This window comes from Asterias rubens, chromosome 21 (genome assembly GCF_902459465.1).
Source record: "Asterias rubens chromosome 21, eAstRub1.3, whole genome shotgun sequence".
NCBI classification, from domain to species: Eukaryota; Metazoa; Echinodermata; class Asteroidea; order Forcipulatida; family Asteriidae; genus Asterias; species Asterias rubens.
In genome coordinates this window covers 1,011,185-1,028,379 of record NC_047082.1, presented here as the reverse complement: position 1 = coordinate 1,028,379, position 17,195 = coordinate 1,011,185, and the positions used below count along the sequence as shown (strand labels likewise).

The following is a 17,195-nucleotide window of genomic DNA, read 5'->3' as shown; positions in this document are numbered from 1 at the left end:
CTGGCGTCACACTTCGAGGCTCGTGAATAAACGCCAGAGTAGCAGGCACCTTGCGGATAAAGACAGGGGGCCAGTCTAGTCTTAAAGCCATTGGACCCTTTCGGTAAACAGTGTTGTCCAGGGCCCACACTTCGTGTATCACAACTTCTATATCAAATAACAAACCTGTGAAAATTTAGGCTCAATCGGTCATCGGAGTCGGGAGAAAATAACGGGAAAACCCACCCTTGTATCCGCGCGTTTCGCCGTGTCATGACATGTGTTTAAAATAAATCCGTAATTCTCGCTAACGAGAACTTATATTGTTTTACTGTTTTCTCAAAAAGTAAAGCATTTCATGGAATAATTTTTCAAGCGAAGTCTTTCACCACTACCTTCTGTAAACCCTGTAAGTTATTTGTAAATCTGTGAATTTTTTTTTTTCTGTACCGAAAGGGTCCAATGGTTTTAAGGACGCGTTGTTGATCGTTCGCTCGTCCCCAGCGCCTTGCTTTAACCAAATGCGCTGGGATGGATGGCACTGTCATTGGTTTAATAATGCGCAGACCCATCATGCATCACACTCACACTGCACCATATTTCTATGCACTGCATACATGACGTACTTCCTGAGCAAGAATCTGTGCAAGTGATTAGCCCATCCCAGCGGTCCTACTGGCCGCTGGGGCCGAGTGAAAGTTGATCGTTGTGGCTAAAGAGTGGCTTTGACACACAGAGGGCGTTCGGCTCGAAATGCAAACCGTTTGTTTAAACGCACATAATATTATGCGCATTAGAAGTGTAAATGTGAATTGAGAACATAGATTATAAACTTACAATTATGTCCTTGGACGACCGACCATCCATGACTAGCTCACATCATCACCGAAGATCTCAAAGGGAGACTTTCTGGGACGATAGAGGGCAGCAGACTTACCGGGTAAATCCATTGTTCTCAGAATTATGCGCATGTTCAGAACTACGTAAACAATGGAAATTTACCCGGTATGTCTGCTGCCGCCTAGCGTTGGAAAGTCTCCTATTGTGCTCTCGCCATTCCAGAGTTAGATAAATAAATCAAGAGCTGCTAGAGGGCGCCATTACTGCCGAGAAGCTTATACTACAGCGAAGGTATAATTGCATGCAAAATACATACAAGATAAAAGAAACATAAGTAAATTGCCGCTTTCAAAACGTGACTAACAGTAGGGACGCAAGAGTTAGTGGGCCTACTCGAGATTGTAGGTAGGAGTGACATTGGCAGAGCTGGGGGGGGGGGGGGGGGGGGGTATGGAGACTTTAACATAATTCGCTAATACAAAATGTAGCAAAGCTTATCTAGATTACGATTTTTGTTCAATCCTTCCGAAATGTTGATGATATTCAGTGAAAACAGTATTTGGTTTTGACTTTTTTTTATTTTTTTTATTGTAGCATTATCATTGATTGCAAAATCGGAACACGTAAACTGTATAAGACATTAAGGCATAAGGCATATAATGCATTATCCGGTATTATCCCCAAAAAGATGACATTTATTTGCTCGCACAAGTTTAAAAGCACTCAACAATCATGAAGTTACAAAAAGGCACAATTAATTAATAATAAAATCCATACACAATAATGAACATGTCCATGAAGAAAAACGCATATAAATAGAACTTGTGTGAACGTACAACCAAAAATCTGAACCAGCAACCTTTCATAATAAATTTACGAAATTCCTTGGCTCTGGTTTAGATTTTAATAAAAACCAGAAGGGTGCCAATAAGGAAGGCTTAAAAATAGAAAGAAAAAAAAACTAATTTAAACCGAACCTCAATAATTTTCCATTTCATTTGGTATAGGCCTAATTTCAGGAAGCCACGCTAACGCATAATGAAAATGATTTACAGTTCGCTGGTCTTCAGCAAAGACTCAGTTTGGTAGCAATATTTCTCAAATTAATATTATCCATCATGCATAAACAAGAAGAGAACTGCACGCGCATGGATTGATGAAAGTCTGTGTTAATATAGAGATTCCGGTGGCTAGTTACTAGTTCAATATTCGATATCGACCTCTGTATACATGAGTTGAGAAAAAAACTGTGAATTTATACTTTGAAGTGAATGTATCCGCCAAGGAATGGCAGTATAACAATGGGAAAGAAGTGGTGGAAACTATTGTCTCATGTCTATAAGCTTTGAGCATAATTTCCCTGATAAGCAGGGAATTTTTGCTAGTGCGACGCGCGTGCATAAACACTGTAAATAGGCATTGATCACTTAATTATATGAGCTAAATGGTAGTTCAGTGGTGGCCAAAAGCTTACCAAAAGCTTACACTGACCATGCGCAGTTTGATTTTGTGACTTTGATTTTGTGACTGTAGACGCAGTTCTCTTCTCTGTGAAGAGTTGGACCTTCTTGGTTATTTTTTTTATAATACACGGCAACTTTATTAGATATATCTGGCAGCAATTTGAATTTACCAGCAGACGGTTTGCAAAATGTTGGCTTGTAAACTGCTGGGTGCTGTTGGTATATTTTTGATGGCAGACTATGCTGCTGTCAATGGGCGGTGTTGGAATAATGCCCCAAGCACCGGAGGGAGTGCCACCAGCACCGGAGCGGCAGCCCCCAGTACCGGAGGGGCACCTACCGGAGGGGCACCTACCGGAGGGACCCCTGCCAGTGTGACACCTACCGGAGGGACACCTACCGAAGGGACAACTACCGAAGGGGCACCTACCGAACGGACACCTACCGGAGGGACACCTACCGAAGGGACAACTACCGAAGGGACAACTACCGAAGGGACAACTACCGGAGCGGCAGCGCCCAGCACCGGAGGGACGATCCCGAGCACCACAGCGACACCGCCATGCCCTCCTACTTGGAGCCAGTGGCAAAACAAGTGCTTCAAGCTGCATGGTGACCACGTTACATGGATGGTGGGCAAGCAGATGTGCATAGAGTCGGGCGGGGTGTTGGTTGTCCCTCAATCCAACGAAGAACTACAACACCTTCTCATAATGTGCAACGACGATTGGGCATGGATCTGGATTGGTTGCAACGACATTCAATCTGAAGGTTTGTACACAATTCTAGAAATGATGTTCAATAAAAGTCATTATTACTTACTATTTTATTGACAACACAAGTCAAAAATTGTTTTTTTTTTCTCTTTCTGGTTGACTTTGATAAGGTACCTGGGTGTCTCTGAATGGCGAAGGTATCATTTCCGAGGGGGACAAGAGATGGTATAGCGGTGAGCCAGATAGTCGTGGGGGCGCAAATGAAGACTGTACGGCGGGGGATAAATCGGGCTGGCACGACAGAGAATGTGATAGTTGGTCCATGTACGTGATATGCGAGCGCCCCGTTGCACTGTGAAACGTTGCTCAAAATTATAGTCTTGAATGACAACGTTTACCTTTTGTAGATCAAATTTTTGAAATTATATATACATACAAACTGTGAATTGAGATTATGTTATTTAAACTAAAGAGAGACTACACAGAGCAGCGGGTGGCGAATAAGACATTTTATCGACTTGATTTCAAGACTAAATACAACCTTAAAGCACACTGCATTGAATAAACCAACCGGCTCCCACAGAGACACCACTTCACGTTTTCAAGAAGAGACAATTACATGCTGTATCCGTCAGATTAACAGATCGCAAACAATTATTGATGTAAACGATAAAAATAGTATTGATGATGTTTATGTTTTAAAATACTTGCCCAGCACTGAAAGCTCAAAATAAATTACTGCACAAAAAGCCATGTTTTACTCAGCCTCTAAAAATTACAATGCGTGTAACTCTTAAACCAACTCGACCTCTAGAAATTAACCCTAACCAAACCCCACCCTTCAATTAACCCCTAACCAACCTCGACCTAGACTTGACCCCTGGCTTTATCGTCTGCACATGAATCTAGGTGAAAGGTGAAGATGGACGAGGATTAACCATAGACCTTTCTTTTGGTGATAAACAAACCGCCTTGGTTGGCATGGTCGGCCGAATGTTAGTAAAACACTCAATCGTAAAAACAGATGTTTCAACAAATTTCAACATTTTCTGCAAATGTTCAATTAAATAAAATACCTCTCATGATAAGTTGCTTTATTTTAAACAAAATCAACAAATTTTGTTACATTGTTACCAAAAATAGCGATCTATTCTTGATTTGCACTTATGGCTTTCTATAGTTTTCCAATCTGGGTTGGCAAAAACTCGGGCTGTGACGTTGCAAAAGAAAGGTCTATACTCTGTATGGCGTTATTCACGAGAGGCTCGAAGTGTGACGTCAGATGTTCAGGCTAGCCCCGACCCTTCAAAATATTAATCCGAATGGAAATGAACCAAATGAGGTGGAGTCAAAAGAGGGCGCTACCAGTTCATTTATGCACTTATTTAGGCACGTAAACACCATGCACAGGGCCAAATTTCATAGATCTACTCTTTGATTTTGCAGCACCGGCCGCCATGTTTTTCTTTCAATATTCTCTTGCAACTTCGATGGTGACCAAATGAGTCAATAATGTTCACAGATTTTATGCATAGTTGGGATACACCAAGTGAGAATACTGGTATTTTACATTTACCAAAGCTGTCCGGTGCCTTTAAACAATTTACTACGTTTACTTAGCTTTGTTGTGTAGAGCTGTTTGTGTTTAATTTAATGATATATTTGCAAACTTGCTATGTCAGAGCTTCAAGGTTGGTTATTTTTTCTTGGTCGGTTTTTCTACGTGACTTCTACCGGAAGGCAATCGATCATAAAATTATAGAGTAGTTTGTTACGTGACTTGTTGCTTTTGCTGCCAATACCAATATTCAGTGAGTGCGAGAAGGGTTTCTTTCAAAGCTAATCGACCGTGCTCCTAGACTTCAAGGTTTCTTCGATTATAATATTGACGCTATGCAGTGACGTCAATCCAGCCGCCATCTTGAATTCAACTTTCCCATGGGTGCAACCCAACAACTTAACTCCCATAGCATACAGTGCATATGCAAAATATTCAAAAATACACGAACAATTCTGAGAAGTCTCACAGCTTTTTACACAGAAGGAGAAATTATCCAATGACTCTTGTACTTTAATCCTCTTCTCAATTATGGCAGTTGAGGGTAAAATCAACACTACTTTTATGAACAATTAATCACAAACAACGAACGGAGACTGTAATGTAGAATGTGTCAGCGGCATATAAGCAATTAGTTTGCTCTCGAATTTATCCCCTTTTTCTAAAATAAAAGTCATTGAGAAAATAGTTTATAACATGTAAGTTTTCTGTGATTTTGTTGTCTTATCTAAATTTTGTACTACGCAACAGCTTATTATGCAAACTCAAAATCGTAATAAGTCAAGGTCTTTTTTCAAACTCTATATTATATTATATTTTATTATTATTTTATAAAGTTTTGTTGATTGAATTATCGCTGTTATTAGAAAACCTCTTTGCGCGGTGTCTTTGTGTGACACGATAATTGGTGTTTTTATTGCCAATTAAGGATCTTGGCACGGTTCCGTTTTGTGATGGGTCGCCTTGTTGCTTATATCGGGCAGCAATTTCAATTTGTCAAGAGAACAAAATCAACAAATTTTGTTACATTGTTACCAAAAATAGCGATCTATTCTTGATTTGCACTTATGGCTTTCTATAGTTTTCCAATCTGGGTTGGCAAAAACTCGGGCTGTGACGTTGCAAAAGAAAGGTCAATACTCTGTATGGCGTTATTCACGAGAGGCTCGAAGTGTGACGTCAGATGTTCAGGCTATAGCCCCGACCCTTCAAAATATTAACCCGAATGGAAATGAACCAAAGGAGGTGGAGTCAAAAGAGGGCGCTACCAGTTCATTTATGCACTTATTTAGGCACGTAAACACAATGCACAGGGCCCAATTTCATAGATCCACTTAAAAAAGATCTACTCTTTGATTTTGCAGCACTGGCCGCCATCTTTGATGAAACGTTCACGCGTGCAAGGCTATCATTGGCTGAGAGTTGTGCGCAGCGCATACGCGCCATGCATTTTTCAAAGATGGCGGGTCAATGACGTCATGTGCAATCTATCTGTATCAACAGTTGCGGATACCGATATATATGTACTGCAAGGTTTCCTTAAGTATTGATGACGCCATGCACTTACGTCAATCCAGCCGCCGTCTTTGAAGTAAACTTTTAATGAAAAACTGGAATTTCCAAACAGGGCTGACAAAATAATTTTAATTAATGAGCAGTCCCTTATGATCTCAGAGTAGATTATTGCTTGTCGTTTAAACGACAAGCAATAATCTACTCTGAGATCATAAGGAGATTGCTCATTAATTAAAATTATAGGCATTGGACACTATTGGGGTTTTTTATTACAGAAAGTAATTATTAGCATAAAAATTACTTGGTAACATCCAATGGAGAGCTGTTGATAGCACAAAACATTGTGTGAAACGGCTCCCTCTGAAGTGACGTAGCTATTGAGAATGATGTAATTTCTCATTCATTTTACATTAGGCCTGAACCTTTTATTGGCATTTTGACAGCAAACAGATTTGTGCAACAGGGTGTTTTTCTTTCAATATTCTCTTGCAACTTCGATGATGACCAAATGAGTCAATAATGTTCACAGATTTTATGCATAGTTGGGATACACCAAGCGAGAATACTGGTATTTTACATTTACCAAAGCTGTCCGGTGCCTTTAAACAATTTACTACGTTTACTTAGCCTTGTTGTGTAGAGCTATTTTTGTTTAATTTAATGACATATTTGCAAACTTTCCTTGTCAGAGCTTCAAGGTTGGTTATTTTTCTTGGTCGGTTTTTCTACTAAAATTATAGAGTAGTTTGTTATGTGACTTGTTGCTTTTACTGCCAATACCAATATTCAGTGAGTGCGAGGAGGGTTTCTTTCAAAGCTAACCGACCGTGCTCCTAGACTTCAAGGTTTCTTCGATTATAATATTGACGCTATGCAGTGACGTCAATCCAGCCGCCATCTTGAATTCAACTTTCCCATGGGTGCAACCCAACAACTTAACTCCCATAGCATATAGTGCATATGCAAAATATTCAAAAATACACGAACAATTCTGAGAAGTCTCACAGCTTTTTACACAGAAGGAGAAATTATCCAATGACTCTTGTACTTTAATCCTCGTCTCAATTATGGCAGTTGAGGGTAAAATCAACACTACTTTTATGAACAATTAATCACAAACAACGAACAGAGACTGTAATGTAGAATGTGTCAGCGGCATATAAGCAATTAGTTTGCTCTCGAATTTATCCCCTTTTTCTAAAATAAAAGTCATTGAGAAAATAGTTTATAACATGTAAGTTTTCTGTGATTTTGTTGTCTTATCTAAATTTTGTACTACGCAACAGCTTATTATGCAAACTCAAAATCGTAATATGTCAAGGTCTTTTTTCAAACTCTATATTATATTATATTTTATTATTATTTTATAAAGTTTTGTTGATTGAATTATCGCTGTTATTAGAAAACCTCTTTGCGCGGTGTCTTTGTGTGACACGATGATTGGTGTTTTGATTGCCAATTAAGGATCTTGGCACGGTTCCGTTTTTTGAAGGGTCGCCTTGTTGCTTATATCGGGCAGCAATTTCAATTTGTCAAGAGATGGTCAGCAAAATGTTGGCGAGCAAACTGCTGGGTGTTGTTGGTATATTTTTGATGGCAGACTATGCTGCTGTAAACGGGCGGTGTTGGAAGAAGGCCTCCAGCACCGGAGGGAAACCCATCGGAGGGACACCTACCGGAGGGACACCTACCGAAGGGACAACTACCGGAAGGACCCCTACCGGAGGGACACCTACCGGAGGGACACCTACCGGAGGGACCCCTACCGGAGGAACCCCTACCGGAGGGACACCTACCGGAGGGACACCTACCGAAGGGACAACTACCGAAGGGACAACTACCGGAGGGACACCTACCGGAGCGGCAGCCCTCAGCACCGAAGGGACACCTACCGGAGCGGCAGCCCCAAGCACCGGAGGGACACCTACCGGAGCGGCAGCCCCAAGCACAGAAGGGACACCTACCGGAGCGGCAGCCCCCAGCACCGGAGGGACACCTAGCGGAGCGGCAGCCCCCAGCACCGGAGGGACACCTACCGGAGCGGCAACCCTCAGCACCGAAGGGACACCTACCGGAGCGGCAGCCCCAAGCACCGGAGGGACACCTACCGGAGCGGCAGCCCCCAGCACAGAAGGGACACCTACCGGAGCAGCAGCCCCCAGCACCGGAGGGACACCTACCGGAGCGGCAGCCCCCAGCACCGGAGGGACACCTACCGGAGCGGCAACCCCCAGCACCGAAGGGACATCTACCGGAGCGGCAGCCCCCAGCACCGAAGGGACACCTACCGGAGCGGCAGCGCCCAGCACCGGAGGGACACCTACCGGAGCACCCAGCACCACACCGCTATGCCCCCCTACTTGGAGCCAGTGGCAAGACAAATGCCACAAGGTGCACGCAGACCCACTTACATTTTGGGCTGGCAGAGATAAATGTGTTGAGTTGGGTGGGACAATGGTTGTCCCTCAATCTGATGAGTTACGACACCTCCTCAGCGTGTGCACCTGCGATCATTTTTGGATTGGTTGCACCGACGAGGAATCTGAAGGTTCGTACACAATAGTATAGAAATGATGCTCTGATAATTAAGTTCAGTAAATAATTATAACAATAATATGCCAACACAAGGCCAAAATGACACCCAGGGTTTGGGCTACAATACTGTAAAAACGGGATGGTTGATTCCTTCCTGGTATCTAAAGGCGACAACACCAACGTGTTATTATCTCCATTACTATGTCGTTGGTGAAATTAACAACGTGTCGGTGTTGTCACATAATTATCGATACCAACAGAATCAAAACTAACACCCCAGTTTTGTTAAGCGAAGGAAAATAAGGAAACATCTTGAGTAAGAGAATATATTCCTCTCGATTTGTAACAGAGTTGGGGAAAAACTAGCCCAACATCTGCCTCGAGACCTGACCTACCCTCATTTCACATAGAGATACGCAGTCAAATTCTATTGCGGACGTGGCAGCAGTGATTGTTTTTATCCGTCTTTGTCACTGCACATTTTATCAAAATTTATATCATATCACTGGATCTCGTGGCAGGGACCTGTCTTTATCCTTGCGAATACAATAAAGACAGGGGCCCTTTCTAGGGTAAACCACGATAATGGTTTTTATAGGTAATTCCAAAGAGCAGCGGTGTGGCATACCGTAGTAATCACAATAGGAGTAAATCTATGGGTGCGACTTCGTTTAGCTTCCCTGGGTCAACCCCGGTCTGCCCCCGGTGCGTTCGAATAGCTTTGACATCATTCCGGGGGCTCCCCCGTTTCTGGTCAAGTGCCCTGCTTGTGGAGTGGATCACTTGGGGTGACCCGAGGTGCATGGCGTCACCACGAGAGGGCGAGTGTGATCGTTCGATTAGCTCTTGTCAGGGGCTCACCCAAATGAGCACCGCGGGGTCGACACGGGGAAGCTAATCGAACGCACCCTGTGTTCAAAACCGGGGGAGATAATGTGGAAGCCGCAAAATGTGGGATTGGAGTTATTGCATTTCCAACCATTATATGGTTTATTGTAGACTATAGTGTGGACATTGAATATACTCCAAAACAAAAATAATTAATTTGTTTTGCAGTGTGTACTTATTAAGTTCTATCCTTGCACCGACGTCTAATATCGTGTATACTCGGTACTTTCCCTAGCTCTCTGTGAACAAAAAATCCACAGGCTTCTCGGGTGGGATTCGAACCCGCGACCTTTGCAATTAGAGCAGCGCTTACCAACTAGACCACTGAGATTGCTCGGTCTAGATATAGGCGGTTCGAATCCTACATTTTAGTTGCGGGTACCGCACCAATTATTGAACTTTGCATTGGGATAACAATAAAAATTAATATTGATTTTACCCAATGTACACCCAACCCAATATGTGTTGGCACTGTATACAACGGACCGCGTCTCCCTCGCAGGCTCATGGGGTACGGAGCTCCGTTGGCCCCCACGGGCAGCCCTCTAAGAAGGCCTCCGAACCTGTACTCACTTACGAACATGTACTTCCACGACCCCGCTCCCTACTTTGATGTAATGAGACTGTCTGTTTTGGATTGACTTTGTTCAGGTGACTGGTGGTGTATGGATGGTGAGATTACTGACGCGTCGGACAAGAGGTGGATGGACGGTGCACCAGACAATGTCGACTCGGGGGAAGATTGCTGCGAAGGTCAGTTTGGGGGGTGGAATGACATGCCGTGTAATACCGCTATTACACGCAGGTTGATCTGTCAGCTCTAGTAGAAAGTAGCTCAAAATTACGGGCAGACTACTATTTAAGCATAGAAGAAGCGCATTGCTTTCTAATCTTTCAAAAATTTTGACGCTAAAGGAAAGGCTTTACTAGCGGGCCTGTGGTTTAATAAGATTTTTTCATGCACTTAAAAAACAAATAATTTATGTGTTTCGAGAGAAAGAAAAGTAGCGAAATATTCTAAGCAAACTACCACTAAACATACAACAGGAGCACGTTGCCTTAAAATCATTCAAATGTTGACGTTACGAAAGGCTTACTTAAAGACCTGTGGTTTTAAAGGGTTTTTCATGCACTAAAGTGTTGTGAGGCAAAAAAGTAGCTCATTATTTATCTTAAAGTTAATCAAACTTTTGATGTTAGGAAAGGCTCATGATAATGTGGTGTTAGGGCCTTTGGAAAAATAACCAGTGGGAAACACGGTCCGCCATTTTGTGGAGTAAACATTCTTATTTTGAGACTACAAAATAGTGGGCTGTAATTACACCAAAAAACACAAATTGTTAAACCGGTTAACTGTTTACATTCGTAATCTTCTTTTGAAACAATACTATTTTACAAGTAAGTTGGTAATCTGGAGCTTTAATTATTTCATATTATTAGGCAACAATATTTACGTTAACAATAGGGCATAGTCAAAGAACAGTTTGTTTGTGGTTCAATGTTCAAGATCTAGCAACTTTTTGTCTGAATTGTCCAGGCAAATGGCAAACATAAAAATAACACAGATCATTGAAATCAATGACTATTTCAGTTGTACTCCAGCGGTTTAAATTGCGCAAATTCTTGGAATTGCCCACAACGAAGTTTGATCTTACGATTCCTCATTGTAATTATTTTGATTTTCTGGTTAATTAATGATATCAAATGTTTCAAATATAAGTCGAGACTATATCTATGTTTGTATAATATAATAAATGTGAACAATGTTGATTATGTGAGATTTGAATCCACACATAAAGACAGATTTGACCATACGGGTGCACGACTTGAACCAACAACATTATTTTGGGTTACGGTACATGCACTCTACCAACTGAGCTATCCAACCATGTGTTGGCGGTGTCCCTATTAGTCAACTGATTCTGTGATACTTGAATCTTTACACGTGACGACAGATATCAGTTTATGCTTACGGGTACAGAAAATGATGAGCCGGTAAAAGCTAGTTGGTTTTAGTAGTCTCAACATTTCGACAAGTCTCTCGTCGTTGTCACTGTCTCCTTTAACGACTACTTTAGAGCACACTTCATTGGATAAACCAACCGGCTCTCACAGAGCCATCACCTCAACTTTTCAAAAGAGACAATGGTGTATCCGTCAGACTAAATTGATTAGTTATATTTAATTTAATTGATGTAATAATATATACGATTATAATCTATAGAATTAACCCATCGGGACCGGGCGTGTTTAAAATAAATAAATAAATACACTATACAGACACTAGTTTGGAGGGGGGGGGGGTCAAAACTCGCATGGTTAACTAGCATGTAAAAACATAATTTCGACACAAAATCCAAGATGGCGGTTTAGTTTGACGCCCATTTCAAATTCTCACAACACATTTATTAAATGACAACCACCAACCACTACCACTTTAAGAAAGAATCCAAAAACAATATAAATTTTGACGGTAAAACGGTTGCCATGGTAACAGCTGAAACCCGATAGAAACTAAAAAAAAATTGCCCACGGTCCTGATGGGATTATTTATGTTCTTCTTTTGATTAAAGTTCTTTAATTCTGCACGTCAAATTTCAAATAAAATATTTATGCACAAAAACCATGTGTTTTATTTAACAGACTCGTGTAAAATTAAGCCGTACCATTTCAGACCCTTTGCAATGATCCTAACAAACCCTGACCATTCCAATTGAAGTCTTACCAAACATGACACTTCAAAAGTTGACCATATTTAACCGAGACTCTTCATTATTAATACTAACCAACCCCACCGCACACATTGCCCCTAGCCAAACCAAACATTATTTTAGGAAATGTACGAGCAGCATGCGCTCAGCCGGTAGTTCACCCCATGCTACGTTTTTACAGCGCCCCCACACGACGTAAAGAGTATTTGGCGGTGGCTTTAAATAAATCATGTCATCGAAGCGTTAAGGATTTGTTTAAGCATGGTGAGTATGGAACAATAAGAGAGCAGTTACTCCCTAATTGTTCCACTAACACCATGCTCGTTGAAAGTAACACAACATTAATGTTGTGTTACTTTAAACCCCGAGGACACATTATTAGTATATTAAAAAAAAAAGGCAATGCTCTCTAAAATGTTGCCATCGTTTTAATCTTGTTCCTTTCTTGCCATTACTCGTATTAATTATTATTTACAAGCGTGCGTTGGCAATCGTTGCGGCTTGCGAGTGGCATGGGCAAGAGAGGGCGTCCTTGTCTCAAGATGGCAGACGGCAACTGGCCCGAAATGCAAATAATGATACAAACGACCATGTGATAACTGAATTGAGAAAATATAAAGATTAACTTACAATATGTCCTTGGTCGGCCATCCATGAAAGCTCACATCATCGCTGAAGCTCCCAAAAGGGACGAAAAGGCGACCACGCACCGTCTTAATGTTGTGCTTTCCGTGTCAGTCAAACACACATGTTGAAGAGTGCAGACTGACCTTTGACCTTCAGTGATAGAGGGCGCCTCTACGTGGCAGCTAATATTCAGAACATGGAGGAAATTCCTCCCTAATATGTATTATCTGTATTAAAATATAATATTATTATATTTTAATACAGATAATCATGGAGGAAGATTCTAGATAACAAAACCGTTCTGATAATTATAAATAACCCAAAATGTATATGGCCCATTCAACAAGTGAATTATCTCGGGTCTAGGTAGAGTGGTGCTCGTGGGGTCGGAAGATGCGGAATTTCTGAAGTACGCGGTTGCGCTAATACAAGACTATAGCAAAGCTTTACAGTGGGACTGCGTCCCTATGATCAAAGCAGGGCCCAATTTTATAACAACTGCTAAGCACAAACATTTGCTTAGCTTGAAATCTCTTCCTTGATAAAAGAAGGATATTAACCAACCAAATTTCCACGTGATTTTCAGGATAAGCAAACAACAGCTGAATATTAGTATCAAAGCAAAATGCAACGAATGGAAATTTTGGTTGGTAGGCCCCTTATCCTGTTCTTACCAAGGAAGAAATTCCATGCTAAGCAAATGTTTGTGCTCAGTAGCTTTATGAATTTGGGCCCATGTCTGTGGCTGTACATGAATCACGGAGTTACAGCTTGTATGCACCCGCCCTCCGGAGCAAATCGTGGGATGGGGGGGGGGGGAGGAGGGGGGGTGCAGGCGCTGTAAAAAGTGTGTGAGAGTTCATGAAAACCCAACAGGCCTGCAGTTTTGATCAGACGACTAAACCCCTTTTGTAAGTCGAATTTGTTTTAAAATGAATCTAAAAAAGCCCACTTAAAAATCTTCTTTCAAAATCACATTGCCTTAGTTTTCTGTACGAATGTTGAATAATGATATGCTGTATCAAAACGAAATGAATTGTTGTATCCACCTTTTTGTGGTGGCACATGCAATGGGTAGTTTATGGTACAAAATAAATGCAACTGCAATAGGCCTACGAATTGTACACCGGCTGCTTATGGTCGAGAATAAATTATTTGTCTTATTTTTTACTCAGAAACTACCAGGTTCTTAGCAATGAAGTGTCATTAAAATGAAGGCATTTAGTTTTTCGAATCAAATTAAGAATTGAAATCCAAATAATTTAGTGATAAAAAATGAGCCGAACATTTTGACTTAGTATCTGTAACCATGGTCTAACCATCGAGTGGCATAATTTGTAGCGTCTGGTTTAGGAATAGTGAACGCAATACTATTATGCGGTAGAGTTATTGTTGAACAAAAAAATAATTTACAGTGTGTTAAATACTTTTGAATTGGTATTGAAGGGAATATAAATGCAGCCAGTAATTTTACATATTCATACCGCTAATAGGACGCCGAAGCACGCCAACTGTAATTAGACTTTTTCTGATGCAACAATCAGATGAACACCTGCATGACGGATTTGCCTCAACGAGCATAGCCCTAAATCACATAATCCACCTCTCTAAGCTAAATAAACAGGCCAGCCAGATGTAAGGCACACTCCACAAAACATCATTCTCTCGATCCACTCATTACACAGACAGATACACAAAAAACACCCCAATAATCAACAGAGCGAAAACGAAAGGGTGAAAGTAATTCTTCGCTTCCATAAACCATGTCGAGGAGAAATCGGACAGCGAAAAAGAAGAGCCGTAACACTAGGATATGCATGACAGCGCATCAAGCAATCAAAAACACCAACACCCAGACTGGTTAAAATACTTTCAATAAAAAACCCACCACCAACACACAAAAGTACCAATTTTGTTGTTTGCCGATTTGTTATGTTTCTCCCGGCCGGCACCAAAGTCATGTTGGCGCGCACGGTGTTCTGCTCTTAAATCCACTGGACACTATTGGTAATCGACAAAGGCCAGTACATACATAAAATAACAAACCTGTGAAAAATTGAGCTCAATATTGGTCAACAAAGTTGCAAGAGAATAATGAAAGAAAAAACACCCTTGTCACACAAGCTGTGTGCCTTCAGTTGCCTACGATTCGAGACCTCAGCTGAGGTCTCTCCACTGCTCGTTACGAAATACGTTTTTATGCTGACAAATGTTTTGAGTAATTACAAATATTGTCCCTTACCTTTTTAAGACTAGTGAGACAGGGAGTCTGGTACCAGCAACAAGTACCAAATAAAGCAAGCGTAAAAAGGTGGGGGGGGGGGGAGGGGCTGCCCCAATGCTGTGGGGTATCGTTAGACCATGATTAGACCAACCCGTATATTTCGGAGTGAGCTTACATGCGGGTATGGTGTTTTCTCCATTGCGGGTTCTGATTGGTCAAAGGGAATCTGAGCGAGGGATAAAACCAAAGCCCATAACAAATTAAAAATCATTATTTGCATATCTGGTGTCGCTCTCAAAACAACAGACCATAAATCTCCTGATCATAAAAACAAAAAAATGCACTAAATGAAAAACACCGCACACACAAATCCCAAAGGCTATCGCCTTTATGCTATCAAGTTGGAACAGAATAAGCACGTGACGTCATATAAGTAGGTCAAAAGTCGGTTGTTCATTGGCCCATCCTGCGCGCTGCGCGTATGTGTGGTTTTCATTGGTCCACCATCGTTTTTACATCTAACATAGCGGCGTCATGACGTCATCACAACAAGATCCTTCATAAGTAATATTTCGTATGGAAGCACATGCGTACTATAGCTTCTACATAAAAGGGGCTGAAACCGGCTGAGGGAGGGACCGTAGCATGCTTAGACAGTACATGTATAGAATTCAAAACAACAAACGATATTTCTTAAACGGTAATTTTTTATTCAATAATAATTAATATTGACGGCAACTTTTTGTTTCCTTCTCCTTTTAAAAAATATTGATAGCCTACTTTTTATTTCAGCAGTACGGTGTCTATTATATTGCACAATATTTAATTTTTACTTAGTTTGTGATGCCACGCATAGCAAAAAGAGATTTACTAAAAGCGCACTGTAAATATGCAAAACCTAACCTTTGACATATGCAAATTGAGCCAATGAATACGCATGTGCAAATTGATCAGAAGATCGTGTTTACGGCTAAAGTATTGCGCAGCTATAGCTTATGTAAAGAAGTGAAGAGCTTTTTGTACACAAACAAACGCATGATTTGAGTATGGCTCTTTATGCTTCAATGTGTTGTCAATTTCCTTTTGATGTGAGTTTTAACTAATAAAAGGACTGACCAATAAATGAAATAATATATGTGTCTATATAAAGGCACTGGACACGTTTGATAATTGTCAGGGACCAGTTTTCTCACTTGGTGTATTCCAACATATGCATAAAATAACAAACATGTGAACATTTGGGCTCAATTGGTCATCGAAGTTGCAAATTATTTATGAAAGAAAAAACACACATATTGCACAAGTGTGGGCTTTCAGATTCCTGAGAAAGGTGTCAGATCTCAAGTCTTTCTCAGATTCAAATATTTAGGTGAAAAACTACCTCTTACTAAAAAACTACGCTGTGAGTCGTTTCTCACAATGTTTGATACTATCAACAGCTCTCCTCTTGCTCAAGACCAAGTAAGTTTCTATGATAATATTTATTTACTTTTACCAAACGTGTCCAGTACCTTTAAGGCAACACAAGTTGATACAATTTCTTAAAATCTTTAAATAGCACATAGATAGTTATTTACACAGGCGTTCAAATATTGCATCTGGAAAATTGCTGAAAATTTTTAAACAATCGATGGGTCTTAAACAGCTGGCTAGAATAATCAGAATTGAAATTACAGACAAAATTACTCAAATAATTACAAATAAATAGAAATGGAGTAGATTTGGTAAATTAATAATGTACACAAAAACGGATAAAGTAATAATAATATTATAAATAGGTAACACCCGTCCAATAGCTTCGTTACAAGTATACATATAGGCCTACTATATTAAATAATTTTGAAATAATATGGTGCCGTTCTACTTCCACAACCAGAAAACAACGTAAGTGTGATACAGGGTCCCAGACATTTAGACAAAATAGTTTGGAGCGACACAACGCACAGTTTGGATATTTTTGCTAGAAACACAAACGGGAGTTAAATAATTATCTGCTTAGCAAAAATGAGCAGAATACCAGTAAAAGTTAGTGCATGTTACACGGTCATTTGGATGGTAACCCTTTTCTAGTAAGCATAATTTGTGTGATTTAAGCAGCTCTATGAAATTGCGCTGACGATGCCATTAAAAAAAAATCAC

The 17,195-nt window shown here is 40.7% G+C and overlaps 1 protein-coding gene across 1 annotated transcript; it reads left to right on the top strand.

The window, feature by feature from the left end:
• Positions 1 to 7,622: 7,622 nt before the first annotated feature.
• Positions 7,623 to 10,318, top strand: LOC117304734 (nascent polypeptide-associated complex subunit alpha, muscle-specific form-like). The gene is made up of 2 exons (XM_033789337.1): positions 7,623 to 8,619; positions 10,146 to 10,318. Exons 1-2 carry the CDS (start codon positions 7,623 to 7,625, stop codon positions 10,316 to 10,318), a joined length of 1,170 nt encoding a protein of 389 aa, XP_033645228.1.
• Positions 10,319 to 17,195: the final 6,877 nt, after the last annotated feature.

Excerpts from the sequence above, each read along its gene's own strand:
- LOC117304734 (XM_033789337.1), top strand. The coding sequence starts at position 7,623 with ATGTTGGCGAGCAAACTGCTGGGTGTTGTTGGTATATTTTTGATGGCA. Across the intron at positions 8,620-10,145 it reads CACCGACGAGGAATCTGAAG|GTGACTGGTGGTGTATGGAT; the intron begins GTTCGTACACAA and ends GACTTTGTTCAG.